Genomic DNA, 19,947 nt, shown 5'->3' with positions numbered 1-19,947 from the left:
CAATAGCCACCCATCCCTTACTGTCCCCTTTTCATTGTCCCTTTGAACAGGGGGCTGGAGGCAACAGGGGCTGTTCCAGGGGTGCCAAGCGGTGGTACCCGCAGCATGCCCTGAACCTCACCTAACTGATGGAGAGGTGCAGGGAAGAGGAGGCACGGGGAGGGCACATCACGGTGCAGCAGCAAGGCAAGACCCTGGGCTGCCCTCGAGGTGAGGACCAAGGGTAGGGCGGGGGACACCGAGCAAGGGTAGGCATCCCTCGCAGGGGTAAGCGCCCCTCGCAGGGGTAAGCGCCCCTCGCAGGGGTAAGCGCCCCTCGCAGGGGTAAGCGCCCCTCGCAGGGGTAAGCGCCCCTCGCAGGGGTGGCTCTCCCGGGACACACACAGGCTGTGCGCTGGGTTGCTGAGCTCAGGGGTTATTAACCCTTCCGTGCCAGGGGCCGGGCCGGGAGAGCTTTACCCCCGCGCTGCCGGGGGGAGCGAGGGGAGCCCCCAGCCCAGCACCAGCCGCCTCTTTTGCTCTTTCCCGGTTGTAAGCGGCGTCGTTCCTTACTCAGTAACGGAGGGAGCGGCCCCGGGAGCCCAGCCCCACCGCGGCAGCGGAGGCAGCAAAGAAGCGGGGGCTGGCCCGGCCCCTGCCCGCCCCGGAAAGGGCTGTGCTGCGGCTCAGGGCTGCATATGGCATCCGCGCCCGCACCGGGACCCGCACCGGGGCCCGCACCGCGCGCAGCCATGACGCTGCTCTGGCTCTGCGCCGTGCTGCTGGCGCTGCCTGGCGCCTGGGGTGAGCGGGGCTGCGTGGGAAGGGGGCAAGACTGCGTGGGGAAGGGGGCGAAGGTGCGTGGGGAAGGAGCAGGGCTGCCTGGGGGAGGGGGCGAAGGTGCGTGGGGTGAAGCTGCCTGGGGAAGGGGCAGGGCTGCCCGGGGAAGGGGGTGAAGCTGCCTGGGGAAGGGGGCAAAGCTGCCTGGGGAAGGGGCTTGGTGGGGATGGGCCTGCCTGGGAAAGGGGGCTGGGTGGCGTGGGGCCGGGGCTGCGTGGGGAAGGGCCAAGGCGACCCCCCCCCAGCCATCACCCCCTGCCCTCAGGTGAGTGTGGGCAGCCACCCCGGTTTGCCTTCGCGGAGCCCCCCATGCCCCTGGAGCCGTCCTACGCCGTCGGGACCACGCTGAGGTACAGCTGCCGCCCGGGGTACACGACGGCCAGGGGCAAGTCCCCCGTGGTCACCTGTGGCCCCGACTCCTTCTGGTCATGGGACCCTGACTTCTGCATCGGTGAGTTCCCCTGTGGCAAGCTCCGGGGGTGGCAGAGGGGGGTCCTGCTGCACCCAGGACCCCGCTGGCGGTTCGGCACCGTTGAGCAGGGCGCTGCCTGGGCTGTGGTTTTTCGGGGACGTGAGGATGAGCGCTTTGGCTGCATGTCTGCTGGTGGCTGCCCTTCCGCCTGCTGACGTTAGGCTCTGGGAGGTGACCTCTGTCCTGCTTAATTACTTTATAATCTAGTGATATAGCGTAAATGGTATAATTGCAAAGAAACAAAGTACGGTGTGGAAAAGGCTGCGGGAGTCCATTGTCCCCATGTAATGCACCTGTACTGGCCCTAAGGCCATCAGGGGGTCCCCCCTTGTCCCCTTCTCCTTCACACCATTTCCCACCTCTGCCTGAGCCCGCCTCGCTCTTTATCAGTTTCCTTTCTCCGTAAGCCCATGAACCTTGGCTCCTTTAGTTTGTCCTTAGCTTTAGCTGTGCTGTTTCTTGCTTTTTATTTGTATTTTAATTTCCAGTTCCTCAGAAGTTAATGTGGCTTTTCCATCTGTTTTGAAAGCGCTGTTTGCTCATGAGGGAATTTAGGTGCCTGGTAAATGGTCAATTAGTCTGTAATGGCACCAAACAGCACTGGCACCTGCATTTCACTATGGTGCTATAAAATAAAGCTCATGCTGATCCCTTACTGTTTTGCTGATTGACTGGATGCCAAGCAAAAATGAATTCCGGATCAAATATAAGAATAAATGCAGTTTATTATATTACAATATAATAAAGGAAAATAGCATGCAATATGGTAAAAAGAAAGAGTACTAGTTATTGTGCATAATAACATAACAGAGCAATAGGAGCAAAGCACCAATTCGTTACTGCAGAGCTTTATAGAGGTTGTGTCCTGGTTTTGGCTGTGGTGGAGTTAATTTTCCGGTGCTGGGAGTTTCTCGTAACTGGGAAAATTCCTGCACAGCACGGTCCACCCGTCGGTGAGGCTGCTGGCCCGCTCCCGGAGCTTGCCTGCCTTTATGCTCAGTGAAAACCAAAACACACCAGGGACGTTGGCCAGACACTTGAGCGCAGCGGAGTTACCATCGTGACACAGCTCACACAGTATTAGTGTCTGGGTGGTCCCGCTCACATTTTGCTTGTTCGGGGGGCTCAGGACAAACCCCAGCTGCTCATTCAAGTTGTCCTTGAGCTCCCTGTCCGAGTTAAGCAATTCCTAATTGAAGACAAAGGCTTTTTCATAAGCAGTAATCAATTTACTAAATTTTCACCACCTTTGCCCTTCCAGGAAAGTCATGTGGTCCACCGGACATCATGAACGGCGGATTTGACTACACGACCGACCTCCTGTTCGGGGCGATGATAAACTTCACCTGTAACTTAGGGTAAGCGTTGGGCCAGGCTCCTGGTGAGCTGGCAGAGCAGAGACTGGGGAGACAGCACCCATGGGAGACTCGGAGTTTCATAATAGCTGGGGGTCTTTCCTTGGTGAGCACGGGCACGGCTGGAGGTGTTTGGAGCGGGGAGCCATAGGGGTCTCCTGCTGTTGCTGTCAAAACAGATGATCTTCTAGGCATGAGAGCATGGTCTTTGCAGATTGCTTTTCGGCTGCTTTGCCAAGGGTTTTGTTCCTTTCCTGTCGGTGCTCGTTAGTAATTCAGCATTTGCTGTTGTGCAATGGGTCTGGCTGGCCATGTCTTAGCGAAGGGGTCTTGGGAAAAGAGTGCTGTGGTGTCCTGGGAGCGGGGCCAGAGGGGAGCAGAGGGTTAAGGTACGGTCAGTGTGACACCTAGCTCTGCTCAGAAAATAAGTTGCTATTTGGGTCTGTGGCCACACAGCACGGGGCTGAACAGAGCCAGGGTGGGGATGGTGGGGATGCCGTCTCGCCCGCGCTCCTGTGAGCCTTGTGCAAATATTAAGCTTCCTCTAACTGCATCATATCTTGCATTTCTTTAGGTACTGAGAAAATAGTGTTTTATGGGAGGGCTAGCTGACTCTCCCCTAGGGTTCAGCTCCTCCAGAGAATACCATTAGAAACTGTACAACTTGCTGAATTTCCCAAGTTGTCCTTCACTTTTTTCAGAGATTCAACCTTTTCTTTTCTTAGGTACCGATTAGTTGGGGCACCATCTGCACAATGTGTACTTGACGGCAATGAAGTTTCTTGGAGCAGCGTTCCACACTGTGACAGTAAGCAGATCTTAAATGTTTTGTGTACATCTCTTCCTCAAAGCTAATACAGTATATATATGGTAATTTGGGGAACAGCAGGTGGATACTTTTTGCCTGGTACCTAATGCAAATTACATTAGCCTTCAAAGAGACTTTAACATCTTACCCCTCCCCAAACAAGCACTCTTGGTGAGCTGGGAATGAAAATTAAATACTGAGGCAGCTCTCTGGATGTTGGCAGCAGCTCTGCAGGCAGAGATGTGGCTGCTTGTTGGGCTTGCCCAGCCTAGGCACACGGCAAGCTTCCTGCCGGGCTGGCGTGGACCTGGCATCACTCGTGTTTCTTTTCTGTCAGGCAACTGTTGCTGATTTTTTTTATCAAGAGCTGTGCTTGACCGGGGCTGGGATACCTTCAGACATGTCTGCACAGCCAAAATCTCAATTTTCAAAGGGGAGAGAAATGCTAAGAGGTCTGTTGGTGCTATTTGGGTTTTTTTAGCATCCTGTAGGATGGGCCTGACCATCGGCTGCTGCTAGTTTAGATGGTTTGCTGCTACAACAGGTGTGCTGGCCTCATCCTTGTTAGAGTGATGAAGGTAGGAAATGCCATCACCAGTAGGTGAGGGTCCCAAATTGCTTGGTGAGAGCATATTTATTGCCTCAAGAAGGCAACTTCTGTAGTATCTCCTCTTGGATGATAGATGCTATTTTGCCATTTTACCATTTCTGCATTTAAAAAAATCCTGAAACACATTCAGAATTTAAAGGCACATTCAAGACTTCAGGTTGAGATGATTGCTTTAGGGCTGCTTCCCTGTTTTTTCTTTAGCTTTTTTTTCCCTAGGGGGAGTTGGGGGTTTATTTTTTTTTTTTGGTTTCTAGTAGCTAGTTTCATATTTGATGGAAATGTTTTTGCATTTTCTTGCTGTTGCTTCCTCATGCAGTTATTCCCTGTTTCCCACCTCCTGAGATCAAGAATGGGCAGCTCACCGATGGGAACAGAGATTTCACCTTTGGCATGGCTGCAACCTACAGATGTAACCAGGGTTTTTCTCTTATTGGAAATGAGACGATTCACTGTACGACAAATGATAACCTTAATGGAATATGGAACAGTCCAGCCCCTGAATGCAAAGGTAGCTGCTTTCTTTCTCTCCTTTTTCTTTTGACCTTGTTTCTCATCCCTCTCCCTCTGTACTTGCCCAATGGGCTGCCAGCCGTGAGGAGGTTGATTTGAGTCTAAAAGGATTCCCAAAAAGCCTAACGCAGTGGTCTCCCAAGTCGTGCGGAGAGGCAGGGCTTGGTTTAATGGATTCTTCAGCCCACAGAAAGCCTCCCTCTCCCTACCCATGCCCAGGGCTTCCTGCAAATGAAAAACAAAGCTGTCACGTGTGCAGTTTCTTAATGATGTCTCTGTTCATGGAGCATTTGTACCCCACTGGGGACCTGCCTCTCTCAAAGCGAAAGGACAGCAGTTCTTTGGTAAGCTTCTCGCACGATGCCTCTGGTGTCACTGCAGGGCTTCTCCTTCTTATTCTTATTGTCTTTTCTTCACTTCCAGTGGTCAAATGTAAAAATCCAGAAGTGAAAAATGGGAAAAGGTTATCCGGCTTTGGCACTGAGCACACGTACAAAAATACAGTGGTCTTTGAGTGTAATCCTGGTCATGTATTAAATGGTAGCAATATAGTGACTTGTGAAGCAGACAGTACCTGGAAGCCACCTCTGCCAACATGTGACCCAAGTGAGTACAAATTAATTTCCTTGAGCAATTGCCGTGATGTAGGTCTAAGAGCTGTTGAGCGTGCCAGCTTCTGAACCTTGTGCACTTGTAGTCACACCCTTGCAGAGCATGCTGGCATGCATCCTCAGCACGGCAGCCCAGGCCAGTCACATGTTTATACCTGAAGCTGTTTATTTGTGAGCAGCAAATGGTCCAAAAGTGCACTGAAAGAAGAGGCAACACCTGACAAGCTGGCTTCACCAGCTTCCAGACCTGTCGGGGATGCTTGGCTTCTGAGCTCAGCTGAGTCGAGGTCCTGCACGGTGGGTTGGTCAGTGAAGGAGCGCCTCTGAGGCAGAGATGCTGCTCAATCTCCACCTTTTCTCCAGTTAAGCAAACTGACGTATACTGCTGTTTCCTAAATGGGTTGGATGTAAACTGTGTCCCAGACACTAACATTCAAACAAAACAAAAAAAAGCTGTGTGCTCCAAAACATGCAGTTCGCTATTGTTACTACAGACCCTCTGGGGACCCTTCTGTAACTAACCTTGCTTTTGTCTCCAATTTCTAGCCTGTGGTCCTGCTCCACACTTCTCTTTCGCTGAGTTAATAAGTACTGTGGGTGACAGCTCTCTTGCTGGAACTGAATTGAGGTATCGGTGTAAACCGGGTTATGACACGGCAAGTGGAAAGTCATCTGTTGTCACTTGTCTGAGCGATGGAACTTGGTCTGCAGAGCCAGACTTCTGTATACGTGAGTATCTCTGTTCCTCTCCCATCCTGACTGTGCGAGTGATCTGTGCATGCTTGAGATGTTACTCTGAAATCTGGGTCGTGCCCATCTCTGGGTTTGAAGTAATTCCCGTGTTGCTTTCTTTCCCTCTAGGACAGCAATGCACTCATCTCACATTAGCAAACGGGGCTGTGATTGCAGCCAATTTCCTGTTTGAGACCGTTGTGACATTCATATGTGAGCCTGGGTGAGTGGATCACTGCTTAAAAGGCACCAACTTGGGGATCAGAAGATGGGGATCACAGGCAGTAACACCCTCCTGGGTTTCCCAGTGCAAGTCTCCAGTGAAACTCTACATCATGACTTCAGTGAGATGAGCGTGTGGCAACACGCGTGTGCTTGGTGATGCAGCGAACTGCTTCAGCTCTTATTAGTGCCCTTATTTAGCGGCTTCGGCATGGCCGGACCCCATCTCATAGCGGGGGCAACTTCTGGTTAATACCTTGCCTACACACCGTGGCGGGGAGGCAGGGGATGAACCCTTTCTGGGATGTCTTCTAGAAAGCCCTAAACTTCTCTTTCTTTAGGTATGAATTAAAGGGGTCGTCTTCTGCCAAATGTGTGGTATCCGGGAACGGAGTTGATTGGGATATAGCACCTCCTCGCTGTGAAAGTAAGAAGGAAAAACCCTGCATGGAGCTGTTAAGATTTGGGACTGTGCTGGTGTAGCTGCCTTGCTGGTGGACTTGGGCTGCTCTTCCTTGTGCTTATTAATTCAATCAAGTGTAAAATTCATTCTTTCAATACTAACACGTGTTGGTGAGGCCTTAGGTGCAATATTCTGGTATGATTCAGAAATTAGGCTGACAAAGTGGCAGGAGCAAGGGAAGAGCAGAGATTACAGGGAAAAAAAAACAGTCACAGGAGGAAAGTTTTCTTTCTCTAGTTACTAGCAAAAGGTAAAGATAATTGGATGCTAGAACTCTGTCCTCTCAATTTGGTATAATGCTGAAATGAGGTGTTACGAAGTCAGTGTGTAGTGTTTTGTGAAACTAGAAATGGCTGAAACACTTCTAGCCTGATAAGGCATTTCAGTGGCTCATTTCATGGGGTGAGATCCTGAAGTTGGGGCTAGCAGGCAGTAGCTGAGGTCTAGCCCTGAGCAGTAAAGCTCAAAGGATTTTCAGTTGCTGCTAGACGCGTGACATTTGGCTGTACCTCCTTCTCCTCACACACCTCTTCACCTTTCCAGTTAGGAGCACTACTCATCCACTCTTGCCGACATTCCCCAACATTCTCTGTGAAGAGCCCCCCACAATTGACAACGGGATGCACAATGGCACGAAGGGCACACGCTTTGTCCATGGCTCAGTGGTAGTCTATAAATGCAAGGATGGCTTCACCCTTGCTGGACCAGCTTCTATTCACTGTAAAGCAGATCAGCAATACCGTGGAGTCTGGAGCAAACCTACCCCTGAATGCAGAGGTGACTTAACTCCTGTGCCTAGTCTTGCTGCCTCCTCTCTGTCTCCACTCTTGCCGACATTCCCCAACGTTCTCTGTGAAGAGCCCCCCACAATTGACAACGGGATGCACAATGGCACGAAGGGCACACGCTTTGTTCATGGCTCGGTGGTAGTCTATAAATGCAAGGATGGCTTCACCCTTGCTGGACCAGCTTCTGTTCACTGTAAAGCAGATCAGCAATACCGTGGAGTCTGGAGCAAACCTACCCCTGAATGCAGAGGTGACTTAACTCCTGTGCCTAGTCTTGCTACTTCCTCTCTGTCTTCAAAATACCTGTTCTTTCCTTCCTCTGTGACTCCAAATCACATAGTTCTGCTAAGGAGTAAGCCTTCAATGATTCCTGAAACAGCTTCAGTTCAAACCCAGTGCCAAAAGAGCGAGATTAGGTGGTGGTATGGACTCACAGGCTAGTGGAAACGTATCCTGGTAAAGCCATCTGGGTTTTAACAGATGAACATCTGTGGAGCTGGGCTGTGCAGGGGTCCTGTTCTGTGTGGTGCTTAAATTGTCTTCCTTGTGCCTTGGCTCTGGCTTGAGACACTGCATGTTGTGTAGTTTGATGAATAACCATGCTGAACGGGTGCCGAGTTCCACATTTTTGCTTGCTTCCTTTCCAGGTGGAGCGAACATGATCATTGCTGGTAAGCGATACGTACTCCTGAACCTCTGTGCCATGATCTTGCCTATCTTTACGTTATTGTTTCCTGTATGTTCTGCTTGAAATAGGCTTAAAAGCCTTCTACTAGGGTCTGCTGTCATATTGCTTTAAGATCATGCTGTGAAAAGGAGGGGGGAAGGTAAAGGGGACAAGGGAGGGAAGAGGTAGTTGAATATGTTTGAAGACTGAAGTTTCTTATTTGATTCTTGTAGGAATCTTCCCCCTCCTCCTGGCAATGCTGATTATGAACCTCTAGATTAGGGAACAGGTACAGTGGCGAGGCACCTGTAGACCTGTTGGACTTGATCACGCTGATCTCAGTGCTCTGCTTTTCCATCCTGTGAAATTGGCCTTGAAGCAGCAATCCACAGACCTTGGATGACAAAGCCCAGACCCTGCGCTGCTGCCCGGGAAGCACTTGCACTTTGGCTGCAGCCGCAGCAGCTGCGCGCTGTGTTGGACACACAACTCATGCGCAGGGATGGGGTGGGATGGGATAGGATGGGATGGGTTAGGATGAGATGCTTTCTGCCACCCACGCTGTTCAGAAATCAAGTGCAGTTATCCTCATGTTAAATCGTAGCGATGCCAAAGACCTTCACGCTGCAGTAGAGAAGGCTCAGGAAAACCCTGCGCTTCGGGTACCTCCACGTGTTCAGTTTCTCAGCCCCATGAAGCTCATGTTGTGCCTGGTCCTGATCAGGATCCAGGTGTTTCTTAAGTGCCTTGAGGTGGAAAGTGCTGCTGCTGCTGCTGAGAGGATTAAAGGTGAATGTCTTCATGTGAGTGATACATACTTATAAAAATTGTCTGACAGAAATAGGATGTGTAAGCTGGGTGTTATCTGTGAGAACTGAAAGCATTGAAAACGTTCACAGAAAACCACAGATGTAGCCGTTACTTCGAGGTGAGCCTGAACCATTGTGCAAATAGCAATCCTTACAGACCAGTAATTTTACCAGAGAGAAAAAAATTTTAAAGTGTTATTACAAAGAATTGCTATTCTGATTCTTCCTGTACGTACTAAAATTGGTTTTAAACTTCAACTGAAGATCTTGCCCTGGCACTTATCTGCATCACGCTGAGGCTTTTCCGTGAGTACTTTGCGGAAACACCCTTCCTGTCTCCGCAGTGACTCAACGCTTCTCTAGAAGTGCCGAAGCCTTCAGGGGGCTGACAGCCCCTGGAGGGACCCAGCTGAGTGGGTGCTGGGGGGCAACAGAGCTTGTCCACAAGCAGATGGTGCCTGTGCCGAATGCAGAACTTGCAGCTGTCTCGGCAGATGCCACCAAACATCAGAAAGTTGCTGCTTGTGAACCTTTTCACTTTCCGCTCAAATGCCACCTGCCTGGGGTGGCTCTGATGCAGGGAGTCCCTGTCTGAATTTGCACTTAAAAGACTTTTTCCAGGTGGTGCTGTGCACCCCTAGTCCCACTGCAGGATCCCACCGGGATGCCCTGGGGCTGCTGTGATGCTGGGGAGGAAAAGCAGGTTTTTGGCCTCTCACTGCGCTGGCAGCAGCACTGGTGGGTGGCTGCACCCAAAGCAGGTGCAGGTGCACATCAAACCAAAGCCTTCCTTTACTCCTCCGTGGCGAAGAGGATGCAAACCCCACATCTTTTGTGTGCTTTGTTTCTATCCTGTCTCACCTGACCTAGCTGGTTGTTGTGTTGGGGATGTTTGCGGGGGTAGGGAGAGGGGAAGTGCCTTGTCCCAACCCGAGTCAGGCTTTGGCAGTGCCATGAGGACAGCTCAGATGATGGCATCTCCCTCACGTTGTCTAAACCAAAGTGCCCTTGATTTGTTTGGTTGATAGAAAGCATGCATTGTGGTGTTAGCTTCCTTTCCTGGTTTTAACTCCATGCTAAATGAGCACTTAATATGCTAAAGAGATATGTAGCATCTTGTAAAATAAAGTCAAGATTTGCAGGTTTCCTGGGAATCCCGTTTATCAGGGAAAAAAAACTGTGATGGGATTTAAACTTGTTAAGCCTGAATCCAGCTTGAGACAATAGGCCCTTTAGCTGCTGGTGAAGCAAGATTTTGAGGTTTGGGGCTTCGCCTGATGCAGAGGTGCATCGCCCGTCTGGGAGCTTCTTGTGATGCCCAGTTGGGAACGGGAAGTATTTGAAATGTGCCTACCACGTACTTTTTGTTTCTGCATTTTTAACCAGTGCTTTCCTGTTAATAGGAACATGCATCTAATTAAAGGGGAAAACACAAACAGCCATTTCCATCAACACGTTAGTCTTGTTCAGAATAGACCCACAAAGTTCTCCCTTCCCAGCAGAGTGCGGTCCTGCTCAGCTGCCCCTGGGGCACCCTGAGGTGCTGGGTTGGGAAGCCACTCTTGCAGAACAAGCACTTGCAGATTGCTCATTATTTTTATCTATCTCTTACCGTAAGCCACGTGAGTGACTAGATGAACAAAACACAAACGTAAAGCCTTGTACCATAGTGTTGGGTTCAGTTTTGTTATTTTAATCCAGGCACAATTGTTCCTACTGCATAGTCCAGGGTGGTTTTTCCAAAAGTTTTAACACCTGATTTGGGATCAGCTTGAAACGATCTCCCCGCAACCGAATGAAAGGAACCGTGAGCGCTGTGATGTAGCTTACAGGCGCGGTCACCAAAACTGACTTGAAGAGGACTTATCTGTAGTGTTTGTAATTGAGTTGTATGTAATTTTACTTTATAATCTCAGTGTAACTATCAAGTGCAATTCCAAATTGTGAAGTGTAAATCTTGGATGTGTAAATATCGGAAGCTCTTTGTCAATAAAAGGGATAAAAGGCCTCGGACAATATGTGTCGCTGCTTGTTTCAGGCTCAGAAAGCATCCCCCGCTGCGCAAGGTGGGGACCTGCTCCTGCATCAAAAAGTCCTGTCTGTGGATTCTTCTTCTTCCAGCCAGCGGCGAGGGATGATGCAGGCATGGATGAGTCCCAGAGCAGCCAGGGTTGGGTTGGGAGGATTCAGGTCGGTGGCTGTGCTGTGTGCTGTGCCTCCTGCTCCGAGCACCCATGGCCCCAAGGGACACACGTGTCCCTGCTGCCGTTGGTTCCAGGTGTGTGGGAGGAGGGAATGTCCCGCTCTGCCTTTCCTGCACCCTGGCAGGCAAGCCAAGCCAAGCTGTGCCTCTTCAGCTGGCTCATGGAAGGGCTGCTTGGGGACTTGGGGCAGAGCCCGGGCCGCTTGCCCTAACTGAGGATGCTCTCCGCTATGGGCCCAGTTTGGCTAACAGCACCCCCGTAATTACACCCACATCTCTTTTTACAGATGCCCGTGGGTCCCAGGGGCCCACCCTCACCTGCCAAAAATAGCAGCAGAAGCGGCGTGTGGGACCTGCAGCCTCCCTTGGGGAGGGGGGAGGTGGTGTGGCTGCACCTGCCCTGTGCTGAGGAGCCCACAGGTTCCTGTCCCGTGGCCTTAGGAAGCCCTGCAGCTGCAGCTCCTTCCGCACGTGGGGGGAACTGGGGTGCCCATATCTTCCCACAGCCTCCCAAGAGCCGCAGTCGGCGCCAGGGACCGGAGCATGGTGCTCACCTTCGCCCTCCACCTCCTGGGCAGCTCTGCTTTGCTCCTGGCCACTACGGCTGGGGCTCAAGGTAAGGGAGACCAGCAGGTCTGCACCTCTGGGACCTTCCTCCCATGGACCTCCTCTTCCTCATCACTGCTCCTCTCCTCGCTGATCCTCTTGCTTTTCCCTGCAGAGGTAGGTAGGAGCCCTGTGCTGGTCCCAGGTGGATCTTGGCATGCCAGACCCTGAGCATCACAGAATGATGGAAGGCTCTTGAGATGGCACTGGGGCCACCCTGTGTCCTTCAGTGGCCGGGGGAAAGGGAGTTGCAACCTTGCTGCAGGAGGGTATGGAGAATCTTTCATAACCCATCTAGCTTCTCGTAACAAGGGGCTTGACCTATGTCTTTAAACTGCCAAAGTAAAGCTGGTTATGGATACAGCATCTTACGGCAGCGAGACAAGGAGCTTGTTCCAGTAATAAGTTGTGTTCAAGCTCTGTCAAGTTGAAACTTGCTGTGATAAACAGAAATGTGTTGGAATGAGGCAAGAGAGTAAAATGGCAAACAAGACTGTGCTGTTGGGCATGTTTGATGTTCGCTCTGAAAGCCCGAGGGCACAAAAGCTTGGCAGGTAGCCCGACATGCCCTTTTGTTTGGGACAGGATAGCAAAAAACCTACAGAAATCGGCTCCATCACTGCAGTATGGTTTTATTTACCCCTTCCCATCTTGTAAGCACGGGTGCTGTGACCTGGCGGCCCTGGCAAGGTTTCAGAAGTGTTTTGGTACTGTATGGAGAAGACTTCCCTATATCCTCAATCATGTTAATTATTCACTGGCATCTTGGGAGACCAAAGGCTGTGGTAGCTCAGTGGCAGGCTAGGAGTCAAGCATTGGTGGCTGCAAAGAGTTGGGTTATATTTCTTTAAAAAAGGGGAAAAAAAAGAAATATCACTAAGGTAACACGTTGCAAAAAGGTTATACTTCTGTTATACTTAATTTTCTGTATGTCCAGCTGATGTATGTGCATTTGGCTCGCCAGCCTTGTGGAAGTAGCTGTCATTGCTCACATGTGCTGCTTGATGCCAGAGAGCTGCGGCTCTCGGCTGAGCCAGGCTCAGAGCTGTGGGAAGGCTGCGAAGGGTGCAGCAGAGACCAGAGCTGGGCTGCACCAGAGCCGCTCAGCGGGGAGGAACAGAGCTGTGGCCCTTTACTCAGTAACCCAAAGGATATTACCAGCGAGAGGCGTTTGTTTACCTTCTTTCTACATTTTCCTATCTAGTGCAAATGTTTGCCTAGTGAACAAAAAGCTATTTCCCTGCAGGTTTGTTTCTGAACGCCTGCTTGGCCGCCTCTCTGCATGCCTGCCTCTCTGTCTCTCTCTTTCTGCGGGGGTTCAATGCAAACAGCCCCCAGGTACCCCTGGAAGCACACCAGCAGGTTCACAGCCTGGTCCCTTGTAAGATGCATTTTGCCCTTGCTGGCATGGATCTGTTCCTGCACGGTCACGGCAGTGCCATGGGTAGTGTGGCACAGCACCCCAGCCCACGCTGTGCACCCTGGCCACGTGCCCCGGGTAGCACAGATCCCTGGACTGCAGTTAAGTTGGTCCTGGATGGTCCTGCCAACGTTTCCCCGGGTTGGATTGGACCCAGGGGATGTGCTTCCCAGCCTGTGGGTTAGAAGCATGCAGAAGGGCCATGAAAAGCTCTTGACCTTATCAGGCGACTGATGTGAAATCCTGGACGCCCATTTCTTGCCAGCTGAGGAAGCAGTGGGGTCCCCAAGCAGCGCAGGGAGGAGTCCCTCAGCCCAGGGGCAGCCATCCCAGCCGCAGCCTCCGCTGCATCCCATTGCTGAGGGATAACAGGCTGCACGGACACCATCAACACAGCGACCATCACAGGCAGGAACAGCTTGAGAGCTGTGTAGGTAAACGTTTTATTTCTCTCCCTTTTCCAGCTACCCGATGCCCGTTCCCACACATCCAACGTGGGAAGAGAGTACCCACTACTCGCCCTTTCTACAGGACTGGGGACACCGTAAGCTTCGTGTGCAACACAGGGTATACCTTGCAGGGCTCCCACACAAGCACGTGCCAAGCCAACTTCACATGGAGCCCACCTCTGCCAGTGTGCATGAAGGGCAAGTGTCCCAGCGCGGTGCCAAGCTCCTCTTGTGTCCTCTCAAGTTCAGTGGGAAAGCAGAGCTGGGATGCGTCTGTCCTCCTCGCTTCTCTTCTCAAACCAAAGTGCTGCCAGCTTGGCTCTGAGGGACACAAATGGCTCGGGAGAAGTGATCTGGGGTGGGACACAGGGATGGCTGCAGCCTGGCCTGTCTTGGGCTTTGAGCGAGATGGGGAGAAGTTAACCCTGGGGCTGAGCTGCTCTGTAGCAGGAGGCTGTAAACTCCCCAGCACAGTCAGCAGCCAGAGGCCAGCTGTGCCCAAGGGGATTTCTGTCACTCCACTTCTGGTCAGATGTGGGACATTTTCATCTTCCTCCTGGAACGGGAAGTAATCATAACTTCTCGCTCTTCTTGCTGCTTCCATGCCCACATGCACCTTCTGCCAAATCCCACGATATGCCTGTCAGCTCTCCTGTCGGGACTGTCATTATTAATAGTCATTTCCTCCAGCTGCAATGCAACTGTAATCTTAATGCTGCTGTACCTTTAGTTAAGTAACACTTCGGTCCAGCAAATGTAACAAAGACCGAACAGAGCTCAGGACATTACCCTGGTATTACCCAAACATTCCCAGTAGCACCCAAAATGGCAAAGACCTGACTCATCGGGGAATTTCTTTTTCTTTTCCAGAGGTGATGTGCCCTCGGCCACCGAACATTGCCAACGGGCTGCACAGTGGACAGACTTTGAACAAGTTTTCCCGGGGACTGACGATATACTATGGCTGCAAGGATGGCTACGAGCTGGTCGGGAACATGTCCATCTACTGCATGGAGGCAGGGGTGTGGAGCCGGCCCCTGCCCCGCTGCAAAGGTGGGTGGATGCTTCATTGCTCGCTGTGGGGCTGGCGGAAAGGATACTGGGTGTCCCGTAGGAACAGTGCAGACAGGCTTACAGCGGTGAGGAGAAGGGAGAGGGCTGTGTGTGCAGGATCTGGCCCGTGCATTGAAGTTTAAAGGATGCTGTCCATGTTCCCCACAGCAATCGGCTGTGAGATACCTGAGGTGCAGAACGGGAAGATCTATGGGCTGCAGAGCACCTACAAGGCTGGGGAGACTCTTCACTTTGACTGCATCTCTGGTTATGCCACAGACGGCAGCTATGAGACTCAGTGCCAGCCTGGGGGGACCTGGGATCCACCGGTGCCCACCTGTGAGAAGGGTGAGTGCAGGTGCCCGCTGCTTCCCCAAGGGTAGCCCTGCCCGGCCGGGTGCTCCTTGCAGCAGGAACAGCGTGTGCAGGCAGAGCCGCCCCCGGGATGGGCTTTAACCCATCAGTGCAGCATCGCACCAACTCCCTTCCCCTTGCGTGTTGCTCTCTCGCTGACTTAGGACCTTCTGTCTCCCTCTTGCAGTCCGACCATGCCCTCCACCTCTGGAAATCACCAATGGAAATCACAGTGGCCAGGGCAAATCAGTTTTTACTGCAGGAATGCGTGTAACATACACCTGCGATCCTGGCTACCACCTGGTTGGAAATCCTGTTGTGTTTTGCAGAGCATCAGGGAACTGGAGCCAGCCCAGCCCTCGCTGTGAAGGTGTGTCTGTGGTCTGTCCCCTCGGGTGAGAAGCTCCTAGTGTGGCTTTGAGCACAGGGGAATCCCTGATGGGTTGCCGCTGAGACCTTCAGTGAGGGATTAAATTCACCTTTAATGAAGTATACAGTTTTATAATATGTAAGGAATACGCTTACATCCCTGAATCCAGAGCTAGGTGTTTCTATAACTGTGGCTGCATGGGCCATAACTCTTGTGCTGGGGCTGGATGCTGGTGACCACACAGTATATATCCAGGAACTGGCACATTACTTGATGTGAGATCCAGTGCAAAGGGGTGTCCGGAGCCAGCTCCCTCCTCCCAGTGCTCCAGCAGCTGCCCGGCTGCAGCACACCCAGGGAGAACCGGCTGGTGACAGCGCAGGTGAGCAGGCAGGGGCATGTTGTGTGCCACAGCCTTCGGGGGCAGACCAGCTGGATTTCTATGAATCAATTCAACGTTCTTTGTACAGAAAAGTCAGTGGAGAGACAGGGCACCCAAAGGCTGGCTGTCAGGGCAGAGCCGGCAGTACCTGAGGTGCGAGTCCTCTGCCCTTCGCCTTTCCCCATGTCTGATGTGCAGGAGGTTTCAGCTGAGCTGTCTCTCAAGCATTGGTTGTCCCAGACACTCTCATGGGCTTTTCGTCTCCCCCTCCAGAGCTGATGTGCCCTCGGCCACCGAACATTGCCAACGGGCTGCACAGAGAACAGACTTTGAACAAGTTTTCCCGGGGAGTAATGGTTTACTATGGCTGCAAGGATGGCTACGAGCTGGTCGGGAACATGTCCATCTACTGCATGGAGGCAGGGGTGTGGAGCCAGCCCCTGCCCCGCTGCAAAGGTGGGTGGATGCTTCATTGCTCGCTGTGGGGCTGGCGGAAAGGATACTGGATGTCCCGTAGGAACAGTGCAGACAGGCTTACAGCGGTGAGGAGAAGGGAGAGGGCTGTGTGTGCAGGATCTGGCCCGTGCATTGAAGTTTAAAGGATGCTGTCCACGTTCCCCACAGCAATCGGCTGTGAGATACCTGAGGTGCAGAACGGGAAGATCTATGGGCTGCAGAGCACCTACAAGGCTGGGGAGACTCTTCACTTTGACTGCATCTCTGGTTATGCCACAGACGGCAGCTATGAGACTCAGTGCCAGCCTGGGGGGACCTGGGATCCACCGGTGCCCACCTGTGAGAAGGGTGAGTGCAGGTGCCCGCTGCTTCCCCAAGGGTAGCCCTGCCCGGCCGGGTGCTCCTTGCAGCAGGAACAGCGTGTGCAGGCAGAGCCGCCCCCGGGATGGGCTTTAACCCATCAGTGCAGCATCGCACCAACTCCCGTCCCCTTGCGTGTTGCTCTCTCGCTGACTTAGGACCTTCTGTCTCCCTCTTGCAGTCCGACCATGCCCCATGCCTCCAAGGCTCCACAATGGAAATCACAACGGCCAGGGCAAAGCTTTTTTTACTGCAGGAATGCATGTAACATACACCTGTGATCCTGGCTACTACCTGGTTGGAAATCCTGTTGCATTTTGCAAAGCATCAGGGAACTGGAGCCAGCCCAGCCCTCGCTGTGAAGGTGTGTCTGTGGTCTGTCCCCTCGGGTGAGAAGCTCTTAGTGTGGCTCTGAGCACAGGGGAGACCTTGACGGTTGCAACCAGATCCTCAGAGAAGGTTAATCCCATGTAAAGTGTTGCATGGTACAAATTAATGTCAGGCCCTTCTGTTGTGAAGGCAGGGGTGGGGAGGTTTACGGAGATGTCAAGTTGTTGTTGCAATATTAACAGCCTGTGCGTTTTTTGTTTTGTTTTGTTCCGACTCCTTTTGCCCATCACTTCTGCACATCACCATTTCCAGTGACTGTCTGCATAAATCCAGATGTACAGAACGGAAGGCAAATTGGTGGTCAAGGACTTATCTCTGCACCTGGGCAAATGGTGACATTTCAGTGTCATGATGGCTACAGCCTGCAAGGCAGTGCTGAAGTCTTCTGCCAGGAGGATGGCAGCTGGGACCCTCCTGCTCCCATCTGCAATAGAATGCATCATTACCTGGAGTTCTCAAACAGGCCGGTACTTCCAGGTAAACGGTGACATAGCTGCCTTGAGGTACACTACTATTTTCTGTCCCCTAACCTTGTTATAAAAATGTGGTGAAACCCTCTGAGTGGAAGATTTAAGTATATCCTGGGAATAAGAACCAGATCCTCTGGAATCCTTTGGGAAAATAGGTTGTGTTTGTTTAATGATGGCTACATTAATCAAAATAAATTATTTTGCAAAGCAAACCAAATGCCTTTCCTCATAACTGTGTTCTTTCTGTGCTTGCACCCGGCATGCCTGTCCTGCCTGATTCTCACGTCTGTTTTCTTTTTTAATAGGTGGTTGTGGTGCTCCTACAAGGTTACACTTTGCTGAGCTAAATGAGGAGCACAAAAATGAGATTGATTTTTCTGTTGGGAAGACTGTGCAATACACTTGCCGACCTGGATATGCTAAACACCCAGGAATGTCACCTACTATTACATGCCTTGAGAGCGGAGTGTGGTCAGAAGCACTAGAGTTCTGTAAAAGTGAATAGCTCCTTGATTTGGTGTCCGTTGTTCAAGAAGGAATAGGCGCTAGGTTCTGTCCATGCTGCAAAAACCTTAACGTTATTCTGGTGGTCAAATAGTATGTGACTAGTAAAGCCATGTAACTTTATGCTGTTTGAAACCCATTTGGGGGGTAACTGGAAATGTGGACAGATAACTGGAGTAATTGTTGCATCTGTTGTGCCATGGTATAGACAGAAACATAAAATGAGGGTTTTCTTCTCCCCCAGGAAAACAATGCAATCATCCTGGTGAACCTGTGAATGGGAAAATTGTTTTCCTAACAGATCTCCTGTTTGGGTCAACAGTGCTCTACAGCTGTGAAGAAGGGTAAGTCCTGGTTTTGGCTATTGCTTAAAACAGCAGGGAGAGACATTTTCGGTAAGTCTCCCCTTTTTCCTCCTATTCATTCACTCCCAATAAATAGATGTATTAATAGATGTATTGATAATGAATTGATTCTATACAGAAGCCACTGTACGGAGTTCTGTACCTATATAACACATAAGGTGTTCGCTATCTTATGTTTACATGTATATAGTGTGAAACGGGTCAGGCAGAGCGAGGAAGGGAACTTCTTCAGGGCCACAGCTTTGCTGCCAGCAGGGCTGCTCACACTGTCCGAGGCGGTTGGAAGGTGATAGTAACTCAGACTGACATGACCTGGGATGAATGTTCAATCCTTTTAACACCAGGCACAGGTTAATTGGACGAGCCAGCAGACAATGTGGGATTTTTGGTGGACGTGTTGAATGGAGTGGTGACATTCCCACTTGTCAGCGTAAGTAGCTTACGACGCCGGGGGTGTGCATGGATTCGGTAAATATTTTCCAGCAGAGACTGCCAAATCTGTCCAATCAAAGCTTTCACGGGGAATTTCTCTGCTCTGTGGGCATGAAAAATATCAGAAGGTTTTGAAGTCGTACAAAAATGTTCTGGGAAAAGGTACAAGGTCTCAAAGCTTAATGGATTGTAGAAAGCAATGCCTCAGCTGGAGCTTTTTCAGCAGTACTTAGGTGTCCTGTCTCTAACATCACAAGCCTGTTGCAGGAGAGGAAGGGAAACATTCAGCTTAAGGGTTGTTATTGTTAGACTCAGAGAGAGCAAGGCTCACCCCTAAGGAGGGACAAAGCTCGTTGGGAGGGCCAGAAGTGGAATCCCAAAGTCCCAAACTGCGGGCTTTCTCTTTCACTCCAAGTACAGACAACTGGTGTGTACCCAGAGAGCTGCTGTGCTGCACCTCAGCAATCACACCTGGGTGTTTCTCTGCTGATTTATTAGTGTTGCTGATTAGGTGACAGGTTTGTGATGAAGAAAGAAACATTTACTGGCACATTCTGGGATTTTAAAGCATATTACAGATTCTCCAGGTATGTGTTAACCTAAGGTGACATACAGATTGCTGCCTGTGCGTTGCCTTTGCACTGTGTGCAGCTGAAAAATCAGGATTATACACAGGCAATGCAAAATAGATATTGCCTTTTTTATTTCTTAAACAGTGAAGAAGATAAAGCATCTAAGTGTTTCCTCCATAGAGGTTTGTCTTACTGGTCTGCTTTCTAACGGTCATAGAAATTGCTGGCCAGGGAGATGGGATCCAGCTGCCTACAAGGCCTCACCGAGAAGGTCACATCATTGCAGTTACTCTGTCTCTAGGACGGGTGTTTATGCGCCACAGACTGAGGGATTTCAAGTACTTTGGTGCTGCTTTTGAATTTAGAAGCCTTGTTCTGCACCTCCGCAGGTATCCCCTGTAAGCCACCCCCGGACATTCCCAATGGGAAGCACACAGGCAGGCTGCTGGATGAATTCCACTATGGCACATCTGTAACATACACCTGCAACCCTGGGTACCCGCTGCACGGAGAGCCCTCCATCTACTGCACCACCCAGGATGGGAAAAACGGCGTGTGGAGTGGGCCCCCCCCGCAGTGCGGAGGTAGAGTTGTGTGTGCACACGCAAAAACTCCAGTGCAATCCTCCCAGCTCTACTGCTTCATATTCAGAAAGGCTAGGAAACCTCCAGACAATTCCACTCCTTGCCTGAGTG

The 19,947-nt window shown here is 51.2% G+C and overlaps 1 protein-coding gene across 1 annotated transcript in view; it reads left to right on the top strand.

The window, feature by feature from the left end:
• Positions 1 to 19,947, top strand: part of CR1 (complement C3b/C4b receptor 1 (Knops blood group)) — a 74,018-nt gene that overhangs the window by 38,363 nt on the left and 15,708 nt on the right. Inside the window, exons 30-51 of the mRNA XM_040616962.1 lie at positions 425 to 783; positions 1,085 to 1,270; positions 2,553 to 2,649; positions 3,372 to 3,454; positions 4,381 to 4,572; positions 4,998 to 5,180; positions 5,732 to 5,914; positions 6,047 to 6,140; positions 6,481 to 6,566; positions 7,146 to 7,640; positions 8,038 to 8,126; positions 11,576 to 11,685; positions 13,560 to 13,639; positions 14,415 to 14,597; positions 14,766 to 14,945; positions 15,139 to 15,321; positions 15,977 to 16,159; positions 16,328 to 16,507; positions 16,701 to 16,883; positions 18,128 to 18,227; positions 18,593 to 18,678; positions 19,642 to 19,836. Of these exons, the coding sequence (XP_040472896.1) occupies positions 425 to 783; positions 1,085 to 1,270; positions 2,553 to 2,649; positions 3,372 to 3,454; positions 4,381 to 4,572; positions 4,998 to 5,180; positions 5,732 to 5,914; positions 6,047 to 6,140; positions 6,481 to 6,566; positions 7,146 to 7,640; positions 8,038 to 8,126; positions 11,576 to 11,685; positions 13,560 to 13,639; positions 14,415 to 14,597; positions 14,766 to 14,945; positions 15,139 to 15,321; positions 15,977 to 16,159; positions 16,328 to 16,507; positions 16,701 to 16,883; positions 18,128 to 18,227; positions 18,593 to 18,678; positions 19,642 to 19,836 (3,710 nt within the window). The remainder of the gene's footprint in view (positions 1 to 424; positions 784 to 1,084; positions 1,271 to 2,552; positions 2,650 to 3,371; positions 3,455 to 4,380; positions 4,573 to 4,997; positions 5,181 to 5,731; positions 5,915 to 6,046; positions 6,141 to 6,480; positions 6,567 to 7,145; positions 7,641 to 8,037; positions 8,127 to 11,575; positions 11,686 to 13,559; positions 13,640 to 14,414; positions 14,598 to 14,765; positions 14,946 to 15,138; positions 15,322 to 15,976; positions 16,160 to 16,327; positions 16,508 to 16,700; positions 16,884 to 18,127; positions 18,228 to 18,592; positions 18,679 to 19,641; positions 19,837 to 19,947) is intronic.

The sequence above is a fragment of the Falco naumanni genome, chromosome 17 (genome assembly GCF_017639655.2).
Source record: "Falco naumanni isolate bFalNau1 chromosome 17, bFalNau1.pat, whole genome shotgun sequence".
Taxonomy (NCBI): domain Eukaryota; kingdom Metazoa; phylum Chordata; class Aves; order Falconiformes; family Falconidae; genus Falco; species Falco naumanni.
Note: the sequence above shows the minus strand (reverse complement) of the source record. Positions and strands in the feature narration are given on the sequence as shown.